We start from the raw sequence: 24,018 nt of genomic DNA, 5'->3' as shown, positions 1-24,018 counted from the left end.
TGCACTGACTCTTATTATTACTGTTATTCGTTATTCATGATCAATACTAGTAACTCATGTTTATGTTCTTTGTACAGTTTGAAACCCTTCCAAGCACATCATTAGCTGTTATGCTGTGAGATGGGAGAAACTTGTAGAGGAGACTGAGGCACAGGACAATGAGAAGCTCGAGGTCGCTCGGTGATCTGGCAGCGCATGGGGTGTGCCCTGAACTTGGCTGTTGTGTGTCCTGGCAGGAGCAGAGGGTGGGTTCCGGGTCTTCAGGCCACTCTGGTCTTCTTGCCCACAAGTGGAGTATTTGCAGTACGGCGCAGACAGTGGTTTGGGGATTTGGGAGGCTGCAGGTCAGGGCCTCACAGCACAGGCGTCCCCATGCAGCTGTTGCTCCCATTGCCAGCAGCGAGATTTCTATCCTTTTATTCCTACGTTATATACACCAGGAGCACTCCCCCTTCAGGGAACCCAGCAAGGACTCTGTGCAATGAATCATCACCCTTTGGTTTAGCAGTTTTTAAGTCCAGGTGCTTCTTCTGTTGGACCCACCTACAGCCGGGTAAACTGCAGGCACAGTCCCGCTCCATGAGCCACTGACCTGTCACACCCATCGTGACGCTTTGAAAATCGTTTAGATTCTTTCTGCAGCACTTTCCATCCTGTGTTCTCTCTGGTCTGCATATTTTTTCATTATTATTTTAGGAATAATCTATAAATGTGCCCTTTGCCTTATTGGAGCGTATTAATTCCAAAATGCCTGAAGCCAAAACTGTCTGCAGAAGGCAGATGTTAGGGTCTGAGACCCCAAACTAGCATCTGTTTCCTATGTCATCACCCAGTTCCCGTTTTTCTGTTGCTGTGTCTGTCCTCTTCTCACTTAGCTGAAGGTCTTTAGTATAAATAGAATCCTGATGGGCCTGCTCCGGGCTTCCTCACGTGCGCTTGTTTCCTGTGAAATTCGTTTCAGCACTGCGGCCACACTGTCATTCTGACATTCTGGGACAAATGAGATGATTTTAAATGTGCCTGGCGAATTTGATCATGAGACTGCATTTTCTCTCTGTCGGTTTTGGCATGAATTGTCCCAGAGTCTCAGAAAGGGGGGATCCAGGGCAGAATTGCTAGAGTCTGTCTCGTTAAGCTCAGAATCCCAGGTGAGACGCTGCTGCTGTTTCACTCTCAACACAACCCTGCCTACAGTGGTTTACATACAATGCAAGAGGCCAGATGACTTCTCCCCGAAAGCTTCAAACTCGTTCTTAGGTTTGCACATGGAAAGAAAAAGCATACATAGTAATAACACATATTAGCGCCTTCCAAATGTTCACGCAGCATCAAGAAGACATTGACCGGCCTTTAAGATTGCAGCAAGCCTCGAGGAAGCCGTCCAAATGGCCAGAGTGACCGGCTCCAGTTAGCCCTAGGCGGCCCGCACAGAACCTCACTGCCTGGCCCAGACCAGAGTGAAAATGCAGCAGCCTCCCGCAGATGAGGCATGGTGGTCTGGAGGCCCCAATGAACAGGCTGTGTTCATAGCTGCGGTTGGCACACGGACCCGTGTTACAGGGTGGACAGTTGCCTGAAGGCTCCTGCGGCACAGAAGGAAGGCCCTGGCCCTCAGCAAGCGCTCCGTCCACTCTCGCACGCATGCCTCCCTCTGGTCTTGCTGGGGTCTGTGAGCTGAAAGCCTGGGCTCACAGCCCAGGGGTGGAAAGCACGGGGAAAGCAGAGGCGGGCTTCCTCCTGCTGCCGTGTGAGGAGGAGCTATTTGTGTGGTACAAAAGTGCTACGGGACCACCTGGGCTTAGGACCTCCTCACTGGGCATCCCGGGTGACTCCCAGCACCGGGCTAGGCACAGATGGGGCAGAGCACAGGGGAAGTCTGAGCCCAGCCACCAGGCGCAGGGTCCTGGGATGGAGGGAATCGGTACCTGATTTAGCAGCAGATACTTCGTATTAAAGGAGTGGGATGGCCTCAGCCCAGAGGAGGTCACAGCAGTACCAGTGCTGGGCCGTGAATCTGACTCAGAAGGCAGGAAGGTGACAGCCTCCGGGTGTGAGCCTCCAGAGTCAGGGTGGTCAGAGATAGAGCCTGTGCTTTCCTGGATAGCTGTGAAGCAAGGCTGTGGTGCCTGCCCCATCGGTGGACGAGGAGGGAGAAGGATGTGGCCTGCAGGAAGCCAGGCAGAGCCTGCAGCCCTGCCACACCGGGGGTTCCATGGGGAGGGGAAGGGGTTCCAAGGACAGTGGCCAGTCACCTCAACATCCAGTCCTCCTTCTTGAAGAAGCTGGTTGACGTTACACTTTCGAGGGTTGGAGCAGAAACAAGGCAGGAAGGGTGAGGGAGAGAGAAGGAAGCAGGCAGGGCCAGGGTCTCCCACCTTCAGCCTGGGTGGCACCTGCATGATGCTGTGTGGTGGGGCTGTTATGGGTGGCTGGGTTCTGCACACCCTGGCCTCCACCCCCTGGGAGCCTGCAGCGGTCACACAGGTGTGGCAGCCAACAGTGTCTTTGGGCACTGCCAAATGTCCCAGTGGGGGCAAAACCCCTCCATGAAGAAGCACTGGGCACCAGGCCCTGGGGATGGTTTTATCAGAGGGTGTGGCAGGGCAGGGGCAGGGGTGGGCAAGATGGGTCCCCGGGACGATGGAGGAAGAGCTGGCATGGAGGAGAGGAGCTAGCGGGGCCATGTGGGCCCCTGCTTTCCAGAGGTAAACACTTCACACTAGAATTAATACGTGACAACAAGTTTTGTATTTTATTTTGTTTTTAATGGAAATCTCTTGTGTAAATAAATTCCTCCTCATAATAAAAGTAGGAGGCCTGGCTCTGTGCTGTATCAACCTAGCACGTGCTCTCTCTCTTACCCCCTCCCCATCTCTCCCCCTGCTCCATCTCTTTCTCCCGCCCCCCTTCTGTCTCTCCCTGTCTCTCTCTCCCCTTTTCTCCCCATCTCTCTCCCTCTCTTATCCCCCTCCCCTCTCTCTCCCCGTCCCCCTCTCTCTCCCTGTCCCCCTCTCTCTCCCCCTCCCCCCTCCATCTCTTTCTCCCCCCACCCCCTCTCCCCTCCCCCGCTCCACCTCTCTCCCTGTCTCCCTCGCTTGCTCTCACACAGAGGGAGGATGTGATTTTGACTTCAGCAGGATTCTTAATAGCCTGGTTCTCAGGACTCTCTGGGTGGGGAATGGGCTACACTGGCCTGTTCGTGGCACCCGATGGCCTGGGCTTCCCAGCTCAGGAGACTTCTTCAGGCAAGCACATGTGTCTGGGGAGACTATTCCCACCTGTCCTGTGCCTCACTGCAGAAAGCAGCATCTTTTCATTTCTGAAAATGGCTTGAAGAGTAACTCAGTGCCTAGTGAAATCTATGCCCCCAAGGCAGGAAATGACCAAATAATTCAGGGCTGAATTCAATCCTGTTTCTCCTCCGATGGGTCCCGCGTGCACGCCCTGAGCTCTTGCACATCAGGGCACATCCTGCTGCCTGATAAGCCCCTGTGGGAGCTCGGGGGCGTCTGTTGGCACCTCGCCCTGCTGCAGTAGCTGTGGGCCCTGGTTTCTGACCTGGGCTCTGACCCAGGTACTCCCGGATAAGCAGAGCAGGGTGTGCCCCAGGTGGGACCCAGACGTCGGATGCCCTCCTCCCTCCTCTCCCTTCCCATCGGGCCTCATTGGAGGAGGTGTTGAAATTTGCTTTCCAATGTCCGTGAGAGATGTAGAACAGGTTTCAGCTGGAGTCACTGTGTCCATTTTCCAGAGCTGCATGGCCATGAGGGTCCCTGACTCCAGAACTGAGCTCTAGATGGTCACACACAAGTGCCCAAGAGAGGACCCCAGGCTGGATGTTTTCTGCGAACACCGCCGGGCCCCTCACCAGGCAGGATTAAGGAAACCCCATGCTCAGTAGGGGCAAGACCCCAGCCTGGCCCTGCCGTGCCACTGCCCTGCCAACTACCAGGCTGGCCCCTCAGCACACTGGCATGGCCTGCGCCTTCTGTCATCAGGGTGATTTGACTAAGCCCAGCATCCTCTACTGAATCTGCCCGGAGGTCCCTCAGCTTTCTGGTCAGGCCTCAGGCCCCAGCCTTCCCTCCAGTGCCCCTCCCCCTCCACACTTCTCTCAGCACAGGGCTTCCCCAGCTCCCTCCGTCTAAGCACCACCTGCACCATCACCCGCCTGAGGACCACGCCAGGTTCCAGATACCTGTGTGTTCTTTCTTTACATTGAATTCCCAAAGAATGCGTTGTTGCCCTAGAGGATTGAAAACAACACATCTCAGCTTTGGAAAGCATTGTCAGGCAGGCAGCTCTGAGACCAGAGCACGGAGAGCTGTGGACTTTCTGTGCCTTCTCTCCAAGGTCCTGTTGGGGAAATAAGTTTGGGCCCAGAGGGGACCATGGGAAGGGCTGGTTCTCTGCAGATGCAGGCGTCCTCCTGTCGAGGAGCCTGGGCACTCTCATTCTGACACCCAAGGCAGGTTTCTGGCAGAGGTGCCAAGGCCCCCAGAGCACAGGCCCTGAGACACTGGCAAGAGAGCACCCTGGGGTGGCTCTGGGTCGGCGGTTTTTGCAGTGTCCCGCAGAGCTGAAGTTCCATGGTGCTGGCCCCAGAGTCCCACGGCAGGGAGGAGAGAGCCACACGGCCTCTTCACTGCCGTCCCCAGTGGGGGCAAGTGGTGGCTGTCCTGTGTGATTTTACTTAGAAAAGAAGATTCTACTACCAAGAAGAAGCTAGAAAACTATTGCCCTAAAATGAAGAACACTTAGCATGTCCCCAACCCTCATATCTCAAGCTATGCCTTTTCTATAGCTTTCTATAATACATCGTTATTATATATGCCATATTGTCTATAATACTACACATAATAGATTTTATGTCATCTATATTTCAGAGTATTTAGAAATCCCTGGTAATCCACAAGGCCGATGCAGTCTGTGATAAGAACGTCCTTCCCTCCCCACAGCAGGTTTCTCTGTCCCCAGCGTTCTGTGGCAATGTCTGTGCATCCTCAGTGCCCTGTCTTGCTTTCCTTGTATTAATAGACGCTGTACCGGAAGGAGATCAAGCCACCGTTCAAACCAGCAGTGGGCAGGCCTGAGGACACCTTCCACTTTGACCCCGAGTTCACAGCACGGACGCCCACAGGTGTGTGCCACAGTGGTTCCCTCTATCAGTGGCTTCTCCCACCTGACTGCTTAGGGACAGATATCTAGGAACAGGAGATTCCCATGCTTAAGAATTCTTTTCATGGAAAATAACTGTCCATTCTGTTTGGGTTTTTTGTTGTTGTTGTTTTCTCTGCTCAGTGATAAAGGTTTAAGTGATAGCCCCAATTCTCTGTTGTTCCTTGTGTAACCTCCACCTTGGAAATGATGAACGTGTCCTATGGATTCTCTTATTCCAAGTCACCGGTCCAGTTACTTCCTGTGTCAGAGAGACACACAGCAGAGCAAGAAAAGAAACTGGAGGCAATTAAAATCCCTCTTTCAATTAAAGTGCATTTACGGAGAGGGAAGGCTGTCAGTTATGTCTATAGATTGTGAGCTATAGATATTATTCATGCAAAAAAACAGAAACCCATTTGAAAAGTTGTATTGGCTACTAAATAGCATAGCAATTGGATGCATAAATTTCGTCTCCTGGCGTGTCTGAAATTACTCTTGGGGTCTAGCAAATTTCATCAGAACTGGTCAGCTCCCTTTAAAAGTTATCTTTTTGGGATATTAATGAATTAAAGTTTGCTTTTTTATATATGGTAATTATCCTGGTCTGATAGGGCTATCATAACAAAATACTACAGACTGGGTGGTTTAAACAACAGTCATTTATTTTCTCACAGTCTGGAGGCTGGAAGTCCAGGTTCAAGGTACCAACAGGGTTGGTTCCTGGTGAGGGCTCTCGCCTTGACTTGCAGACGGCTGTGTTCTTGCTGTGTCCCCACGTGACCTTTCTTCTGTTGTGCAAAGACAGCAAGATTGAGCTCTGGTGTCTCTCTGTCTTCTTATAAGGACACTAGTCCTCTTGGATTAGGGCCCCACACTTTTATCCTCATTTAACTTCAATTATTCTCTTAAAGGCCTGTATTAGTCTGTTTTCACACTGCTGATATAAAGACATACCTGAGACTGGGCAATTTACAAAAGAAAGAGGTTTAATGAATTTACAGTTCCACATGGCTGAGGAAGCCTCACAGTCATGGCAGAAGGCAGGTAGGAGCAAGCCCCATCTTACATGGATGGCAGCAGGCAAAGAGAGAGCTTGTGCAGGAGAACTCCCCTTTTTTAAAACCCTCAGATCTCATGAGACTCATTGACCATCATGAGAACAGCACAGAAAAGACCTGCCCCCATGATTCAGTCATCTCCCACCAGGTCCTTCCCACAACACATGGGAATTATGGGGGCTACAAGATGAGATTTGGGTAGGGACACAGAGCCTGAGATTTGGGTGGGGACACAGAGCCAAACCATATCAAGGCCCTGTCTCCAAATACAGTTACACTTGGGGGTAGGGCCTTAACATTTGAATTTGAGAAGGACAGAATTCAGTCCACAACACTAACAGTATACTGGTTATGTACAAAACCATCCACAAGCTCCTTCTGTAGACATAAGTGGGACAAGTCCAGGGAGCTGGTGGTTGGCCAGCCTGCATCTTGGATCTGTGGGGATTCACTGTATTTTTTTTCTCACTGCTTTTGAATCTGAAATTTTCTTATTTTTTAAAAGATAATCAGGAAACAAATAGATGGTCAACCACAAAATGTCAAGTAGATGAAGTTAGAGAATCCACTTTGTTCCTCCAAATTCAGCTGTTGGTGAAATCCCTGTTTCCCATACCCAGATGAACACATTGAGGAGGGTGTGAGCTTGTGCAGACAGGGAGGATTGCGGGGCTTTTAGTGGGACTTTTGGTGGGCCTAGGCCAGCTCCTGACCTAGGCCACATTGGTACCAAGAACAGGAAGAAAGCTGATTCCGGGCACTGTAAACTAGGGAGTCATGCCACCGGCTGCTCAGTTACCTCTTTGGGGTCGTCCTGCAGTCCCCAGGTACAATTAAAACTATCATTATAGCTTTGGTTCATCACTGATTCATGATGTAATGAGGCTGCCTTGGAGAACACTTCTGGGTCTGCTCTCTCCAGTAAGTGACTGTGGGATTTTCACCTCACCCCATTCTCAGCTTCCTTAGAAAGTATTTGTGTGTTGGGGTTGGTCCTTCCCATTGACAAAATTAACCCAGTTCACAGAACAGGATTACTTTTCAGTTTCTGAGTTTGAAAAGATGGGGCAGGATTTGGGGATTCAATCCTGGCCCTGCCCACAGGTCACCCAAGCAAGTCATGATATTTCTCCACCTATTGTTGGCCTGAATGTAAAAGGAGCTCAGAGGCAATTAGGTCTGACCACGAGATCATTGTCCCTGAGTCCACAAGGACCATAAGGTCCCTAACAGAATGTGCACACATCCTCGTGAGGTGCCAACATGTGGGGCTGTGTGTTTAAAATGTGGAAAGAAAGTCTAGGTTTGTGCTGCTTGGTAAGAAAATGTTAATACAGTCAACTCTAATATTCACATGGACATGCCTTTTATCTTATCCATGAAGAATTTAAACCCCAACCTAGTTGGCCAGTGGAACCAGAAGCTTTTTTTGAGCATCTAGAGAATTCCATTTTATTTTAATAATAGCCTAAGGAAAACATAATTAGACACAATGCACTCCAATGCTATTCAGAATTGCCTTTTTTATTCCTTAGTGTTTCCAGTTCTCCAATCAGTTTCACTTAATTTATCACACCACAGTTTGCCTTTGAGATAGGTAGTAATTGAAGTGTTAAAGACACATTAAACTCATTCTGATTTGTATAGGAGAGTAGGATTTTCTAAGCATGTGAGCTGAGCACATGGCTGGGTGAATGAGCAGCTGTAGAAATGTGACTCTGAAGCAACGGATAAGCTACAAATCCTTTATGTTAGATCCTGGATGCGCAGTGGGAATTTCTTGTAGTTAGGCTTTCAGTCTTTTCTGAAACTTCAGCCAGTGATCAAGATGGTTTCTATTCCCTGATCACACATTGGCTGCCCACTGGAGCATGCTGCTTAGCCGGAGATGCCAATCTAAGATTTAAAATCAATCAGGCAGGCTCCACAAATCAGGAAATACCCACAGGACCATGAGAGGTTGCTTGTAATTACTGTAGTTCTACATCTCCTTTTATCTAACTCACATTTTTGCTCTTCTTAAATACTGTGCTGAAAATCAGCATCCCTCAGGTGATTATAAAGTACTTTAAATTCTATTTAGGCCACCTATCATTTCCTTACTAGCTAGCCACACCGACCAAATGTCAGCCTCTTAACTTTTGGTGAAGACCCACTTGGCCTTCAGTAAATTGCTATTACTTTTACCCTTTCCGCAGGCTCTCCTTGGTCTTTGTGAGGAGAGGCATAGGTTCTCTGGCCACGGAAGGTTGTGGCTGTGTCTTCCGTGCCTCTTGGTTGGTTAGAAGACATTGCTTATGGGAATTACAGATTTTCCATTCACCAATGAAACCGTGTCTGTCAAGTTAACATGGCCTGTGCCCCCACCCCCGCACACACTCCTCCACAGGCTATAAATTAGACTCCCAATCCTTGCTCAGCACTTCACACTCGTGTGGCTCCTGTGGATTCCCTAGAATAAGCTCAAGCTCTGAGTCTAAATCCCTAAGGGAGGACATTAACGTGCCTCCAGGTTTGAAGATTTCTTAAACCATGATGTAGCCATGTGTGTTTCATTTTTCCGGGGGAGAATCTGCGGCTCGTGGTAGCTCAGGGGATCTTTGGGAGGAGGCAGACCTCAAAGCCAGACTTTGTGCAGAGAGCAAACCCGGTGTAGCAGGAGCGCCTCCTCCTCGAGCGGCTCCGTGTGCCGGGAAGCAGAGCCACTCAGAAAGCCCCGAGCTTCTCTGCCGGGTCGCACTGCAGAATTTCAGTTTCTAAAAACCACTCAGTGTACCTTTGGTTTTTTTAACAACGCTTCGCTAGTCTGGCGCCTTGGAAGTTTATTTCCAAACACAGCCAACTCTGGTACATTAGTCCAGGAGTCGTGTGGGCATCTACCTGGGGTGACTGTGAAGGCCCCTTTGTTGGCCCTTTTGAGGGCCGACACCTGGCTCTGGCTGCCTCTTGGTTCAGGACACTGAAGATGAGCCCGGGTCCACGAAGCTTCCTACCCCAGGAAGAGCACCAGTGGGATGCTGCGTCGTCCATCTGCCCACAGCCTGGCCCCCACTGTCACCAGAGGCCCACGTGGCTTGGGGCCTGGCTCCTGGGCTTCAGAGTGGCTGCCCTCATAACTGTTGTCCCCAAAATATGATGCTAAGAAACAAAAAACATGTTCTCTGCAGCGGCCTCCCACCCCCACACACCTGCCGCACCGTGTGGAGATAAAACTGAGAACTAGGTGTACTTTTTTCCTTTCAAAGTAAAGGGGGGAAGAAGTGCTAAGAGACAAAGGCCTGCGGGTAGAGAATTCTAGAATATACAAAATGCACACAACTATACATACATGGAGTCTTAAAAGATATATAAATAAGAATGTTTAAATTTGTACATATGTGTGTTTTCAGGAAAAATTACATATATTTTCATATATTATAAATTTACATATTATATAATGTATTATGGTATTCTATTTTAGTGTAATATATATTCTATTTTAATATATTAATCTATTCTATTATCCTATTCTGTTTTTATATATATTAAAATACATTTAATTTTTTAAGTAATGTCTGGGTTCTTCATATTGTTCAACAGCTTTTTGCTTTTTTGATTTGACAAACGATTAGGAAGCCATGTCTCTGTCAGTCCATGCAACTGTGGCTCCTTCTGATGGCCCTGGTCTCGCTGGCAGGACTCACACAGCAATCATTACAAAGCATCCTGATACAGATGGGCCACTGTTGACCATGACCATGATTGTGTTAGTGAGGAGTATTTAGCGTCTCCTTTTTCTTTTCTGTAACATATATCACTGAAACAGACTTTTTCTACATTTATGTCTAAGTACTTTCAGATTTTTTCATTTGCTTGTTTTTTTGTTTTGTTTTGTTTTGTTTTTTGAGACAGAGTCTCGCTCTGTCACCCAGGCTAGAGCGCAGTGGCGCGATCTTGGCTCACTGCAACCTCCATCTCCCAGGTTCAAGCGATTCTCCTGCCTCAGCCTCCTAAGTAGCTGGGATTATAGGCATGCGCCATCACGCCTGGCTAATTTTTGTATTTTTAATAGAGACAGGGCTTCACCATGTTGGTCAGGCTGGTTGTGAACTCCTGACTTCGTGATCTGCCCACCTCAGCCTCCCAAAGTGCTGAGATTACAGGTGTGATCCACCGCACCCAGCCTGTTTTATTTTTTATTTCTGTAAATGTCAGAGGTACAGATGTAGTTTTGTTCATGGGTAGAGTGCATAGTGGTGAGGGCTGAGCTTTTAGTGTAACCATCACCTGAGGAGTGTTCATTGTACCCATTAAGTAATTTCTCATCCCTCACCTTCTCCCACCCTTCCACGTCTCCATTCTCTATCCCTCCACACTCGACGTCCACATGCAGACATTATTTAGCACCCACTTATGAGTGAGAACATGCGATGTTTGACTTTCCATGTGTGAGCTGTTTCATTTAAAATAATGGTCCCCATTTCCATCCATGTTCCTGCAAAAGACATGATTTCATTCTTTTTTATGACTAAATAGTATTCCATTGTGTATATGTACCACATTTTGTTTACCCATTCACCTGTTGATGGATACTTAGGTTGATTCCATGACTTTGCGATTGTGAATAGTGCTGCAGTAAGCTTGCAAGTGTGGGTATCTTTTTGAGACAATGATTTCTTTTCCTTTGGGCAATGCCCAGCAGTGGGATTGCTGCATCGATTGTAGTTCCATTTAGTTCTTTGAGAAATTTCCATACTGTTTTTCGTGGAGGTTGTACTAATTTACATTCCGACCACCTTTCTCCACATCCTCACCAACATCTGTTATTTTATTGACTTTTTAGTAATAGCCGTTCTGACTGATGTAAGGTGATATCTCATTGTGGTTTTCATTTGTATTTCTCTGATGATTAGCGATCTTGAGCATTTTTTATATGCTGTTTGGCCATCTGTATGTCTTCTTTTGAAAAATGTCTATTTATGTCCTCTGGTCAACTTTTAATGGGGTTATTTGTTTTGTTATTGTTGTTGAGTTGTTTGAGTTTCTTGTAAATTCTAGATATTACTCCCCTGTCAGTTGCATAGTTTGCAAATATTTTCTCCCATTCTGCAGGTTGTCTTTTCATTCTGTTGATGATTTCTTATGCTGGTCTTAAAAGACTTTTTTGTGTGTGTGTGTGTGTGTGTGTGTGATGGAGTCTCATTCTGTCACCCAGGCTGGAGTGCAGTGGCGCCATCTCGGCTCACTGCAACCTCCGCCTCCCGGGTTCATGCAATTCTCCTGCCTCAGCCTCCCAAGTAGCTGGGATTACAGGTGCACACCACCACACCCCGCTAATTTTTTTTGTATTTTTAGTAGAGACAGGGTTTCACTATGTTGGCCAGACTGGTCTCGAACTCCTGACCTCATGATCCGCCTGCCTCAGCCTCCCAAAGTGCTGGGATTACAGGTGTGAGCCACTGCGCCCAGCCCTTAAAAGACTTTTGAAGTCTTTGGCTAGACCCGTGTTCAAAAGAGTTTTCTCTAGGATTTATTCTAGTATTTTCTTGTTTCAGGTCTTTCATCACTGAAGTCTTTAATCTCTTAGTCGATTTTTGTATATGGTGAGACATAGGGGTCCAGTTTCATTCTTTTGCTTATGACAAACTAATTTTCCCAGTATCATTTATTGAAAAGAGTGTCTTTTCCCCACAAAGTTTTTGTCAACTTTGTATGTGGCTTTATTTCTGGGTTTTCTTTTCTGTTCCATTAATCTGTGTGTCTATCTTTATACCAGTACCATGCTATTTTAGTTATTATCTCCTTGTGATATAATTGAAGTCAGGTAATGTGATGCTTCTAGTTCTAGCTTTGTTCCTTTTGCTTAAAATTGCATTGGCTATTCAGGCTCTTTGTTGGTTCCATGTTAACTTTAGGATTGTTTTTTCTAATTCTGTGAAAAATGACATTGGTTTTTTGATGGAGATTGCATTGAATCTGTAGATTGCTTTGGGTGATATGTTCATTTTGATGATATTAATTATTCATGAGCATGTGACGTTTTTCCATTTGTGTGTGTCATCTACAATTTGTTATTACTGTGCACTTTTGAAAATAATTCTGTAGAATTACTCCCAAAATTTTAATTTTGAAATTTTAAAGTTGGCTTTAAAAGTTGCCAGTTGACTTTCCAAAAGATTATGCCAGTTATGCTCCCTCCCACAATTATAAGGGTGCCCACCCCCTAGCCAAACCCAGATGTGATTGATTTCTTTCATTTTTGTTAATTCATTAGGCAAAAGAGTTATCCTATTTAAATATGTGTATGCTTACTCTTTAGAGAGATTGGGCATCTTTTCATGCCTATGGCAGCTATCAAAATTCCTTCCTTTGAGTATTTTCCTCTTTTCTCATTGATCTCTGGGAGCTTTTGGGCAATAGAGAGTTTAACCTTTCATCTGTTATGTATGATGCAGATTTTTTTTCCCCACGAGGCATTTATCCTTTTGTTTTTCTTAATGATAAACTTGAAATGGGATCAATCTCACAGCAGTCATGCTTTTGAACACAGATCTTACAGAGGTCAGAAAAATCTTAATGGAAGGGAATTACTCCTTTTGTACTATGCCTTGCTGTGGACAGGAGAAACGTTGCCCAAATGTCCTTGAAGAGCAGAGCACGTGCACAGCACACACACAGTTATGTAGCTGTGGGCACAGGGGTGGGGCCTATCGAACCTAGAGACCAGAAGCTAAGGATACAGGATTCATGTTCACTGACAATTCCATCCTGAGGTCATTGGTGCCTTCTTAACTGAGTCTGGAGTGGGTAGGGGTGGAGGAGTGTGGTCAAGAATATAGAGTAAATTCAGAAGTTAGCAAACTAACAGATGCCATCAATGATAATCCTAAAGTTTTTGTTCTGGGTATTTTTGCCATTTAAAAACCAAACCATTAGCACGACCCAAAAGAACATAGTTTCATCTGGTTCAGCATTTCTACATGTCTGTTTTACCTTTTCCTCTGCCACAGGCATACACCACGTGCACACACACACACATGCACATGCACACACATACCACATGCACACACACACTATCACTTCACCCCAGGGTCACCCAGCTTTCGTGACATCTGAACTCTGCCCCTGTCACCTGCAGACTCTCCTGGCGTCCCCCCAAGTGCAAACGCTCATCACCTGTTTAGAGGATTCAGCTTTGTGGCCTCAAGCCTGATCCAGGAGCCCTCACAGCAAGATCTGCACAAAGTCCCAGTTCACCCAATCGTGCAGGTAACTGTGTTTGCCTGCAGTGGGTTGGGGGTAAGAGGGCACTTGGATGATGGGTGACTGGTGTTCCCTGTGGCCTCAGTCACCCTGGGCTTGGGTGCTTAGGATGGGTGGACTTTAATCACCAATTCTTCTTCCCTCGCACTTTCCATTGTTCTAAGTGTCTGCCATGGTGGTCCCCATGATGATCTCACATGGTGCTCCTTCATGGTGGTCCCTGTGACGGTCCCCATGGATACTCCCCATGGTGGCCTCCTGTGGTGGTCCCCACGTGGTGTCCTGTGGTGGTCCCCATAGTGGTTCCTGGGGTGGTCCCTGTGGTGGTCCCCATGCTGGTCTCCCAAGGTGGTCCCTGGGGTGGTAGCCATGGTGGTTGTCATGGTGGTTCCTGTGGTGGTCCCTAGGGTGGCCTCCCATGGTGATCCCTGTTGTGGTGGTCTCCCTGGTGGTCCCTGTGGTGGTCCCCGTGGTGGTCTCCATGGTGGCTCCTGTGGTGGTCCCTGGTGTGGTCTCCATGGTGGCTCCTGTGGTGGTTCCCATGGTGTTCCCTGTGGTGGTTCCCATGGTGGTCCCCGTGGTGGCTCCTGTGGTGGTCCCTGTGGTGGTCCCTGGTGTGGTCTCCGTGGTGGTCCCTGTGGTGGTCCCTGTGATGGTCCCCGTGGTGGTTCCCATGGTGGTCCTTGTGGTTGTCCCATAGTGTTCCCCATGGTGGTTCCCATGGTGGTCCCCGCGGTGGTTCCCATGGTGTTCCCCGTGGTGGTTCCCAGGGTGGTCCCCGTGGTGTTCCCCGTGGTGGTTCCCGTGGTGTTCCCCGTGGTGGTTCCCGTGGTGGTCCCCGTGGTGGTTCCCGTGGTGGTCCCCGTGGTGGTTCCCGTGGTGTTCCCCGTGGTGGTTCCCGTGGTGTTCCCCGTGGTTGTCCCCGTGGTGTTCCCCGTGGTGGTTCCCCTGGTGTTCCCCGTGGTGGTTCCCCTGGTGTTCCCCGTGGTTGTCCCCCCTGGTGTTCCCCGTGGTTGTCCCCGTGGTGTTCCCCGTGGTGGTTCCCGTGGTGTTCCCCGTGGTGGTTCCCGTGGTGTTCCCCGTGGTGGTTCCCATAGTGTTCCCCGTGGTGGTTCCCATGGTGTTCCCCGTGGTGGTTCCCCGTGGTGGTCCCCGTGGTGTTCCCCGTGGTGGTCCCCGTGGTGGTTCCCGTGATGTTCCCCATGGTGGTTCCCGTGGTGTTCCCCGTGGTGGTTCCCATAGTGTTCCCCGTGGTGGTTCCCATGGTGTTCCCCGTGGTGGTTCCCCATGGTGGTCCCCGTGGTGTTCCCCGTGGTGGTCCCCGTGGTGGTCCCCGTGATGTTCCCCGTGGTGGTTCCCGTGGTGTTCCCCGTGGTGGTTCCCATAGTGTTCCCCGTGGTGGTTCCCATGGTGGTCCCCGTGGTGGTTCCCATGGTGTTCCCCGTGGTGGTTCCCATGGTGTTCCTCGTGGTTGTCCCATGGTGTTCCTCGTGGTTGTCCCATGGTGGTCCCCGTGGTGGTTCCCATGGTGGTCCCCGTGGTGGTTCCCATGGTGGTCCCCGTGGTGGTTCCCATGGTGGTCCCTGTAGTGGTCTCCGTGGTGGTCTCCCATGGTGTTCCGAGCCCTTGCTCCCACCCTACTTGGCATTCGTCTTAAAGAGGGAAGGTAAAGCCCTGGGAATAATGTCACCATGGTGTCTATGGCCAGACACTGGAGCATCTTCACTGTGTGGAGCCCAGCCAGGACTCTAGGGCAGCAGTTTAATTTGTGGGCATCATTTTCCCATGATGAAATGGAATCTTTGGGAGGTCTTTGGAAGGTGATATTTTTATAATGAGTTTCCCACCTAATAAATGTAACCAGAATACAGAGAATTCTAAGGGATTAAACTTAATTAAACTTAATTCTAATTATGATTAAACTTATTTAAGAATTAAATCCGGGTAAGTTGGATGGCATTGGATTTCCATCCTATTTCCTTCCCTGTGGCCTTTGGAGAAATACAGGTGTGTAAAGTGGACGTTGTCATGACAGCGCAGGCTGCCATGGTGGCTTTCCGTCTTAGTTAAGAGCGGGTGGGTGGGGCTGCTGGATGCAGGTGAGAGCAGGTTGTGACTTGGACACCATGGAGTCAGATTTCCGATGAGATGTTTCCATCCAGAGTCTTGCTCTGCACACAGGCATTGGAGCCACACACCCAGCAGCTACCAGCACTTCCTTTTCACTTTCACATTCTCCTGCTCTCAGATCTTTGTGAGAAACATACCAGCCAGTGGACACAGAATGGCCTGGTGTCTCAAAGTTAAGAGTCATAGCCCAAGGAATCAGAGAAGTTGGGATTTAAGTCAAGAACATCACTAAGTAGCTCTGCAGCCTTGGGCAGGGGGACCTATGAGCTCCCGGGCCTCCACACACTCGGTTCACAGTCGGCACCTCTCTTCGCCCCACATTCTGTGTGCGTGTAGCTGCACCGTCCTCTTGTGTGAGGGTTCCGACAACTGTTCTTCTCTTGGTCCCTCTGCAGCAGTTACACGGGAACAACATCCACTTCACCGATGGCTACGAGATCAAGGAGGACATCGGGGTGGGCTCCTACTCAGTGTGCAAGCGATGTGTGCATAAAGCCACGGACACCGAGTATGCCGTGAAGGTAAGGCAGGCCTGCTGAGTGAGCAGGGCCCTGTGTGAGTGCAGCACGTGGGAGCATGTACAGCACGTGGGAGCATGGAGTGTAAGAGCATAGCAGGGCCCTGTTTGAGTGCAGCACGTGGGAGCATGTACAGCACATGGGAGCACGGAGCATAGGAGCACAGCGTATGTGCTCGCGTGCTCAGCTGTGCAGTGACTCCAGCAGGGACACCTGAGCTTGAGTGAACATTCTCTCCATTTGCCATTTTCCAAGTTCTGATATGATGGAGTTCAGTTTGCTTTGATATGAGGTCACCTATTAAAAGGTAGCTTTGCAAATCATGAATATTTTCAGTCATATCCACCACGTAGGGACTGAGCACCTTTCGTAGCTTTGTGTATGACATACACCAAGAGTAAAAGTTTTGGGGCCCCAGTATTTTGAGAAAATAGAGTTGGGGGACAGGTATAGAATTTGGCAAGGAAAGGAAGGAAAGAAAAGAGGGAGAGAGGAAGAAAATACTCAAAGAAATAAATAAGCTTGTATTACTTACAACAAACTTTGGCAGAGAGCTAATGGTTTTACTCCCAACCTTCAAGAACATTATAGAGAAACAATTCTTTATAATCCAATTTGGCAATCTCTACATAGTAACTTTAGCTTCTGTAATTGTTGCTGCTTAAATATTTGATCTGGGAATCCAGAATACCAGTTTCTAGAGATTTTTGGTTAGTAAAATGTGGATTAAAGGTAAAGCTTCCTGCTAAAATCAGAATGAAATTTATGTTAAAAAAAAAAAAAAAGATACACTGTACATCCTCTCCAAAAGACAGCAAGACACTTGAAACTCTGCCCCTTTCCAGTGGAGCCGAACCCCAGGCTGTCGCAGAGCGAGGTCCCAGCCTGTGCTGCTGTCATGACCAGGACCCTCCCGGCTTATTCCCAGACACGTCTGTAGCACACGGTGCTACACTTACCCTTCAAAGAACATCTGCCCAGCCAGCAAGTAGTGTAAAAAGAGTAATTTTCATCAACTGTGATTCTCCTACACTCTGAAGAGATTGTTCAAAATAATGACAATGTTGAGATGACCCAGTTCCATCCTCATTTGCCCAGAGCTCCACTGACATTTTGTGAAAACAGGTATTTCAAAAGGGTAGATCCTCAAGTATGGCTGGGGATCCTCAAGCATATTCACTGGGAATGTCTACCGTGTTTCTTCTACTGGGAAAACACTTTGCTGTCACAAAAGACGCCAGCCGAAAAAAAAATCTCAGGTCCCTTGACTTTGTTTGGGTCAAGAATTTATGGATTATTGACAAATTTATCTTGAATTTCTCAAACAAAAAAGAAAGTTTAAATATGGAGAAATAATCCATTTGTGATTTGCTCTGATACCATCTCTGTGTTTGGTCTGCCCAGAGTCTTGAACATATCCAGGAAGGGTGAAAGGAAGGAAATAGATAATGATTTCCAGTTCCTGGAACGGTAACTGGGTGGAGACTGCAGCGAGGGTTACTGTCATGGTGGAATGTCCACCCGTGGTGTGAAGAGCAGGAGAAAACCAAGTTTTGTTATGAAGTGGTTGCCTCTGCAGCCTGGGGTGTGGGGTGCGTAGGCTTCATGCGTTTCTAGGATTGGATTGTTGAGACTGGTTTGTCCTGCTCCTCCATCTCATTGGGAGAGTTTTTTAAAGGAGAACTTAGATGGGCGCCTACCATTTGCATACCCAGGTGCTGTTCCTGTGTCCAGATGTTCCAGTGGTGAAGAGTAGACCTGTATTATGCCTTAGACAAGAGAATTTCACTTGTACTTTGAAACGTATTTCACATATGCTTCGTGAGCCTGCATAGGCTCCTTGGAATTTTTTTCTGCCTGAGTCATTGCTCACAGGATTTCTTTAGATGGTTTATCAGCTGACAGACAGCAATCCCAGAAACAATCACTGCTTCCCAGTGAGCTCAAAGAAACAAGCCTCTGGTTTGGTCAGCCCAGCAGCCGCAGTGCCCTTCTAGAAACAGCCTGCTACTGTGAGGCGGATCAGCCCCCATTTTGTGCCTCTGCAAGTAAATCCCCCAGTGACGAGGCGATGGTGTGTTTTCTCCTAATATTCCCATATCCAGCTCTTATATAGACACTGTCTGAATTCAGTTTTGTTACACAGCTTATACTCAGTCCCTCAGTCCTCAAAGATCTTGTTAGGTCAAACTCTGTGGAATTTCAGCAACAGCTCTCGGGGAGAGAAGCCAGGCACTGTGACTCTGGCCGATGGTAGAAGAAAGAGCCTGGTCTTCCTGTTACTCTTTCACAAACCTTGAAGTTCCCTGGACAAATTTGGCCAGCAGACATGGCAAGGATTTCCCTTGTCCCTTCTGAGACTACAGTAGGTAATAATGTGTTGTCTGGAAGATGCATAAATTAACCAAGCACAGGAAGGTGCAGCCCCATGAACGGCCCGGGACTTTTCAGAGAGATGTGGCTCGTGGTCCAGAAGGCTCCTGTGACCAGAGCCATTTCAGAAGCGCGTTTCAGCCAGTCAAAGGAGAGGTGACAATAAGTTCAATTATCTGAAAGTAGACATGGTTATTTGGATTTCCTTCCAAGGTGAACGAGTTGGCATTTCTGTGCAACGAGCTTGTTATTTAGAATGGGTCCACTTGTTACCAAAACTGCTTTGACCCAGTGCAGAGCACTGTGTGGTTTTGTTTTCAGCATTTCCAGGTGGAATATAGTTGAAATACTTTTGGCCTTGTCTGTATCTGCTGACTTGTTCATGAGAAGCAGCATCTCCACCTATTGATGGACTAAGAAACAGCAAATTTTGGTGACTTCTAACATGACCCAGAACTAAGCATGTGGCAGCTGATTGTTGGATGTGTGAGTTGGATCTCAGCTCAGCAGATGTCCAGCCAAGATTGTCACTAGAATCCGGCTTTACCACTCCCAGTTGCCGCTTGAGCCGTATGCAAGCCCACCTACCCCTGGCTCATGGATAAAAACGGGGTCAGCTTCAGAAGCAGTCCCATCACAGCCAGACAGGGCGTCCTCCCATTCAATGGCATGGATGACCCAGAAATGTCCCCACCAAGTAATGACAGAAAGAGAAATGCAGCAATCTTTACTAAGCAATGAGGAGAGTGACCAGAATCGATGGATTCTGCCCAGGGCAGTCATATTCATTTGGGGTAACTGTGGCCCCCAGGGGACACTGGCAATGTCTGGAGACTTTCTGGTTTTTCCAGCTGGGGCAGGGGCTCCTGGCATTGACGAATACGGGTCAGGGAAGCTGGTTAGCATCCTGTGGTGCACAGGACAGCCCCCACAACCTGCTGCCCCAATGAAAGGTTGAGAAGCCCAGCCTCAGCATCCTTGTGGGTGAGGGCAGGTCTCATGTAGATAAAAGCCAGGAGGCTGATATTTTGGAGATGGGGATGGAGTTTTTCTTCTTCATTGAGTTTCTGGTGAGTCCTTTAGCAACAGGATGATGATCGACCAACAGCTCAGTGTTCCCCACGTACTGCAGGGCGGCCCCCCACCCCCACCGTGACTGGGCCGTGACTTACAGTGCAGGTCCTTCTAAGAGGAGAGTGAGGCCAGCTCTTCACCTCTATGAAGGTCAGGTATGGAGGTTCATAGTGAATATGGAATCATAGTAGTTCTCACATTCTTAGAATATCATTATATTTTGCTTTAAGTTATTTCTGCATTTTTGCAGGTTTCTAATTTTGCCACCATAGTTACCCTGAATAATGTAAACTACATTTAAGGTTCTACTTAAACCAGTTTACCTGAGTAAATCAAACAACAAGATTGTTCGATTTGCATTTATTTTCAGCTGCATTTTTAACTTGAGTCCCTGCTATATGCTGGGTACTGTGCTAAAGGTTGTGGGAAGTGATAGCTAGAATTGGTCTTAATTTTAGTCCTAATTTTAGGACCAATTCTAGGTATCACAGTCTCCAACACAGTGCCCAGCTTAGAGCAGGGGCTCAATGAACATGGGCTGAATGACAACCTGGATTCCCAGGCTTGTCCCTCCCTCTCGACTTTGGCAAACAACACTAGAATGTCCAAGATCCTTCACTGGGGCAGTCCGGCCTCGGGCGGGAAGACACTGACCCTCTTCCTTCTCACGCGCACGGCACTGTTTCAGGCTGGACTTGATGCAGCGTGTTCTGCCAGTGCCCCCAGCCAGTGCTCTGATGGTTGAATGAGAAAAGCTATTATGTTCCCTCAGCGCTTCCTCTTCCTTTTATCAGACACATTGTAGATGAACAGATGTGCCCTACTTTCTAATAACTACAAGCCATTTTATTGGGACAAAACAGCTAAGTAATCTAATGTAAAACTAAAGTCTGCATTTGTTCTTATAACCAATCCAGGGAGACTAGCAGTGGGCGATGAAGTTGTATAGGGCTTCAAAATAGCATGACGGATGGCTGCATTGCTGTCCACACATTAGGGCACCCTTCATTTAAAATAAGATTAAAATAGAAGTAACTATTAAGTGTTGGAGGTAATCGTGATCCAGGAGGATTAAAAGGAAGGGGAGAGGTGTATTTGAAAGAAAAAATAATATTCCTATTCCATCAAAGATTCTGTATTCACTTTATAAGAATTGAGAGAGGGAATTATTTGTTTTTATTTTATTCTTAGGTCTTTGTTGCTTAACATAATTAGGTACATATTCTAGATAGTGCTGATTTGTATAAATGGAAGGATTCCTGGCATTATATTGGTGGGGGAATATGTAGGAATATGTAAATATATACAGTTGGCCCTTGAACAACACGAGGTTGAATTGTGAGGATCCACATATGCAGATTTTTTCAGTAAATATACTGGAAAATTTTTTAGAGATTTGTTACAATTTGAAGAAACTCACAGACAAACCACATAGCCTAGAAATATTTAAAAAGTTAAGAAAATGGTATGTCAGGATGCATAAAATATACATAGATGCTAGTCTATTTTATCATTTTCTACTGTAAAATATACAGATTTATTATAAAAACTTAAAATGTATCAAAATTTGTGTGCTCAAGCATAGACCATACGTGGCATCATTTGCAGTTGAGATAAATGTAAACAAACATAGATTCAGCATTAAATCATAGCTGCATCAAATTAACTGTGGTAAATATGGCACTACTGTAAGAATTTCACAGCAGCCTTCCATTGCTGCTGTAGTAAGCTCAGGTGTTGGAAGGATCCGCTTTAAACATCCTGTGACACTCATCGTCTCCATGTGAGGAGTCTGTCTCTCCAGGGAATTGGGAATAGCAGTAAAAAATGGTATCTCGTGGTTCTCACATATTTTTCACCCTGTTTAGTGCAGTACCATAAACCTTGAATAACACCATAGAACCACTAAGAAGTGCCGTGCCACTAGGGACGCTGTGAGTGCTCCCAAGAGGCAGAGAAAAGTCATCACATGACCAAAAAAAAAAAAAAAGTTGAATTGCATGATACGTACCCCAGGTTGAGGTCTGCAGCTGTGAGTGCCCCCCTTTTCAGATAGATGATCCATCTTGTGAACAGATGACATAAACTCACTATATCCATAAATACAGTCCCATACACTAAATGTATTTTCTCTTCCATATGATTTGCTTAGTAACATTTTCTTTCCTCTAGATCATATTATTACAGAATTATATACTGTATGTTTAATACAGTATATAATTGTATAATTATTCTTAATACAGTATATAATTATACAAATACAAAATGTGTGTTAATGGACTGTTTATGTTACTGGTAAAGCTTTAAGTCAACAGTAGGACATTAGTTAGGTTTTGGGGAAGTCAAAAGTTGTATGTGGATTTTCAACTTCTTGAGGGATCGGTACCTCTAACCCCCATGTTGTTCAAGGGTCAACCGTCTACACATATCATAGCTAATTCACTACAGAAATGTTAGTTTGTGTCACTAGTATCTCCCCTTCTCATAAGCTTAATGCACATACCTTGAGAGAACTCTTGGCCATCTCTACTAACGACTCAAGTTTTTATTTATTATAGATGTCATAATAGGCATAAAACTACATTACATTATTCAAGTGCCAGTTTTGCCACCTTGACGCTCTTTTGCAAAACACTTACGTCAGTTCACATATGAAGAGGAAACTGCCCGAGAACTGAAGTTCCTGAGACCAGGAGCTGCAGGCATTAGATAGAATATGGTGACGAGAGTTACGAGGATGACGAGAGTAAATACTTCATACTCAGTACATGCCAAGCACTGCTATAAGCGCTCTGTATGTGTGAAGTCATTTAATCCTCACAGCATCCCACGGTGTAATTATTTTCATTATCCCCATGAGGGAACAGAAACTCAGAACGGTTCAACACATATGCGAGAAGTCGCAGCCGGTCAGTGGGAGAGCAGGTTCCCGTCCAAGCAGTCAGACCCCGAGTGCGCACACTCTCGATCCCTGTCCAGCAGACCCACTCATCATAAGGCAGGGAGCCCCAGTGTTCTGTTTCAGCCAGATGCTCTGTGCATCTCAAGAGTACCCAAACCATGAAAGCATGAGACAGCATTCAGAGCAGAGGGGGCTGGGCAGTAAGGCTGGGCTTCAGAATAGCTGGAAAGCTCAAGTCATGGGACCTGCAAGAAAAATCCATTGTTTGATAAACAGCCAAAGTCCCTAGGCTGTAAGGGGAAGGTGTGCCAGGTACAAGTGGAGCTCTATGTAAAATTGCACCTGAGTCTCCTGGTCTTATGAGTCTGGGTGTACCGCAGTGAAAGGTCCTGCTGCCACCAAGTGGGCCATGGTTCAGCTGTGTAAGTGCTGAGCGGCAGCCGGACCGCTTCCTCTAACTTCACCTCTGAGGGCACAGCGTACCTGGTTCCTCCAGCACTCAGCTGCGAGGCCCCTAGTCAGGGCCCCGGCCCCCGGCAGCTGCTCCAGCTTCCTTCCCCACAGCATTCAGGATGGTCTGCATTCGTGTAGACCTTTGTTTTCAGTCTGTGCTCCAAGGTCACTGGTAGCACTAGCCCCGGCTCCTGTGGATCATGGCCTGCTCGTCCTCAAGGCAGCACCTGGGCTTGTTGCAGAAGCTATATCTTGAAAGAGCCCATGGCCTAACGCTGGGCATTGCAGTGAGCCGCACAGGGCTGGAGAAGGAGAGGACTCAGGGGAGCTTGTGTTCAAGTTCACTCCAGAGGATCCAGTGCCAGGTCCGGCAAAGAATTCTAAGCCATTGAGAAAGCAGTGGATGGCTTCACCATGGGGCTTCCCAGTATCACGTGGGGTGTTAGCTGCACCCGTCCTGGGGAACAGAGGTGGCTGTGCAGCTGAGTCAAACCACTGTGGCCAGACCTGGAAAGAGAGAGATCAAGGCCAGTTCTGTCTTTAGGGATCAAAATGCATTTTTTATAGAAATCACGTGCAAATTTGAAGCGAAGAGAAACAGCAGTTGAGAGTTGAGCTACGTGGGGGAGCAACATTAACCATGTCAAGAACAGCAGTGGTGCAGAGACAGACAGAGGCTGTAGATGCCTTCACAGCCACAGCGGAAACACAGAGAAAGGAGCGTTCACAGGCACAGAGGCTGGGACTAGGAGCAGTTAAATAAAATAGAAAATAATAGAAAAGAAAGAAAGCAACATTTAGATGGACAAGGAAGGAGACTGGGCAGCTTTGGTAACAGATTGCATGAGTGAGGAAAATGGTGGCATAAATTTCTCTTCCACCAGAAGAGAGAGACTCAAAGAAGACGGGAAAATGACTGTATCGCCCGCCAGAACAGATAGCTCTGTCCAGCCTGTGCCGCTGCACAGGCGTTCTCTAATCAAAGAGCTCCTCAGTGGAATTGGTTGGGCATTTGTATCTCCTCGAAACACACATTGGGAAGCTGCCTTTCTGGCTGATTTAACCCTTTGCCCGTTTTCCCCAAGAATACTCACCAGCGGCACTTGCG

General features: G+C 47.4%; 1 protein-coding gene across 4 annotated transcripts in view; it reads left to right on the top strand.

The window, feature by feature from the left end:
• Nucleotides 1-24,018, top strand: part of RPS6KA2 (ribosomal protein S6 kinase A2) — a 443,982-nt gene that overhangs the window by 391,599 nt on the left and 28,365 nt on the right. For all 4 annotated transcript variants that reach the window (XM_024248014.3, XM_054558435.2, XM_002817573.6 and 1 more), the window contains 3 exons: nt 5,038-5,140; nt 13,336-13,466; nt 15,986-16,111. In XM_024248014.3, coding sequence (XP_024103782.3) covers nt 5,038-5,140; nt 13,336-13,466; nt 15,986-16,111 — 360 coding nt within the window. The remainder of the gene's footprint in view (nt 1-5,037; nt 5,141-13,335; nt 13,467-15,985; nt 16,112-24,018) is intronic.

Source organism: Pongo abelii, chromosome 5 (genome assembly GCF_028885655.2).
Source record: "Pongo abelii isolate AG06213 chromosome 5, NHGRI_mPonAbe1-v2.0_pri, whole genome shotgun sequence".
Classification (NCBI taxonomy): Eukaryota; Metazoa; Chordata; class Mammalia; order Primates; family Hominidae; genus Pongo; species Pongo abelii.
The sequence above is the reverse complement of the archived record's forward strand: the minus strand, read 5'-3'. Positions and strand labels throughout refer to the sequence as shown.